Source organism: Austrofundulus limnaeus, unplaced genomic scaffold (genome assembly GCF_001266775.1).
Source record: "Austrofundulus limnaeus strain Quisiro unplaced genomic scaffold, Austrofundulus_limnaeus-1.0 Scaffold640, whole genome shotgun sequence".
Classification (NCBI taxonomy): Eukaryota; Metazoa; Chordata; class Actinopteri; order Cyprinodontiformes; family Rivulidae; genus Austrofundulus; species Austrofundulus limnaeus.
In genome coordinates this window covers 232,228-234,038 of record NW_013953042.1, presented here as the reverse complement: position 1 = coordinate 234,038, position 1,811 = coordinate 232,228, and the positions used below count along the sequence as shown (strand labels likewise).

General features: G+C 36.5%; 1 protein-coding gene across 1 annotated transcript in view; it reads right to left on the bottom strand.

Moving 5' to 3' along the window:
* LOC106531478 (mitogen-activated protein kinase kinase kinase kinase 4) overlaps positions 1-1,811 on the bottom strand; it is a gene marked incomplete at its 3' end in the record, with an annotated part of 193,726 nt that overhangs the window by 75,739 nt on the left and 116,176 nt on the right. Inside the window, 2 exon segments of the mRNA XM_014027356.1 lie at positions 270-380; positions 521-646. Coding sequence (XP_013882810.1) covers positions 270-380; positions 521-646 — 237 coding nt within the window.

Sequence of the window (1,811 nt, the reverse complement as noted above, 5' to 3'; positions counted from 1 at the left end):
ATACAAGTGTGTGTTGAACCTAAAGCACTGTTTGATACGGTTCGATACGGGTACATGTGTTGTTGCACCCCTAGTATATATAATAAATATAAAATAAATATAATTCATTGTCTAACTTTAACTAAAGAGGAACCATTTTGCTTTTTTCACATTATATGCAGGTAAGAATAATGTCGAATCTAATTGTGTAACATTTTTCAGCCTTCAACACAAAAAGAAACTCATGATCTGTTAAACAATGTCAGTGTTGACCCTGAATAAAAGCTCACCCTGAGGATCTCTCTGGAGATGTAAGCAATCCAGTCCTCCTTCAGCGAGTTGCCTTTGGTGTTTTTCACCAGATCTGTGATGGAGCCGGCACCGCAGAACTCCATCACCAGCTGCACCAGGCAAGAAAACACATAAACACTCCTCATCTGCCAAATGTGCTCCACATGGACCTCTGACAGAAGCTGCAGTCCAGTCCACGTCTCAGTGAGACCCACTATGTTTCCATACATGACAGGTACAGTGAGCTCACCCAGAGCTGGTCATCATGACCCGGTGGACTTTTCTTGATGAAGGCGCCGTAGTATGTGGCGATGTTTCTGTGGTGGGAATACTTCTTCAGCATGTTGATTTCCAGCTTAATTTCCTCCTCTTCATCCTGTGAAAAACACAGAAAATCCTGTTATTGTAAAGTTCGGTCACTGTTGTTCCTTGAAATAATGTCACTGCTAATGAACCAAAAGAAACATGCTTCCTTTAATGAAGCTCTTCAAGGAGCCAACAAAAGAAATGGGTAATTAGTAGGAAAACACTAAAAACTGAACTACTTTTTTTATAAAATGAAAATTCTTTTTCACTTTATTTTATGTTCAAGTTTTCCATTTCAATCAGTTTTTCAAACACTTCTATGAAAAGCTCAAATTGAACAACAGTGTTTCATAAATCAAACTGCAGTAAAAGTCTCAGACGAGCAAAAAGGCAAAAATTGTTTCACAATAATTCAGTTATCTAATTAATATTTTGCGGCTTTTAATTATTTACAGACAAAAGTATTAAAGTATTTGTATTGTGTTGGGCAGAGTCTTAATTATTTCTAATGTAGTAAAAGAGTTGAACATTTAAAGTTAAAAGTTACGTCTGATTGTTAAAACTGAGTTTAACAGAAACTGTGTAGTTATGTAGTTTTCAGAAACACATTTGTCTGATGTGTTCACATGTTTCAGTCTGTTTAATGAGAAACAACTAACTCAAACATMAAAGTCTGTTTGTTTCTCAGTGAAAACTAAACTGTAAAGAAAACTAGACATGGGTTTTTACGATGTAAAAACAAGGGTGCACTGCCATGTAGCATGTCATTGCAGCATTGGACTTGCAGAATGAAGTGTGACCAAGTTCAAATGTGTTTTCTAATTATTATCAGTCAAACACCTGCCAAGTCAGCAGGTGTTTGTAATGAGGGTAATTATGTGACAATATAACAATCTGAAATTATGTAGCTTTACTGAAACAGTTTGTTCATAGCTGGGATTGAACCCTGATCTCCTGAATGAAATCCCACAGTGTTCACCATGAGACTACAGGAGCTGCACCAGGAGACAATCCCAGGGCTTGGATTGTATGTATGCAGAAAGAGGCCACATTGCCAATACAATTATTAACACTAAACTGCATAATATTACAAAAACAGAGCAGTATTAAGACATTATAGTAAAACATCAAAATAAACTCATTTTAGTACTGTAAACACTGAACTACTGAGTTGAAATATTAAACTATGGTGCAGTACCAAGTTGAGTACAGCAGGGGGCAGTATTGGACCAATA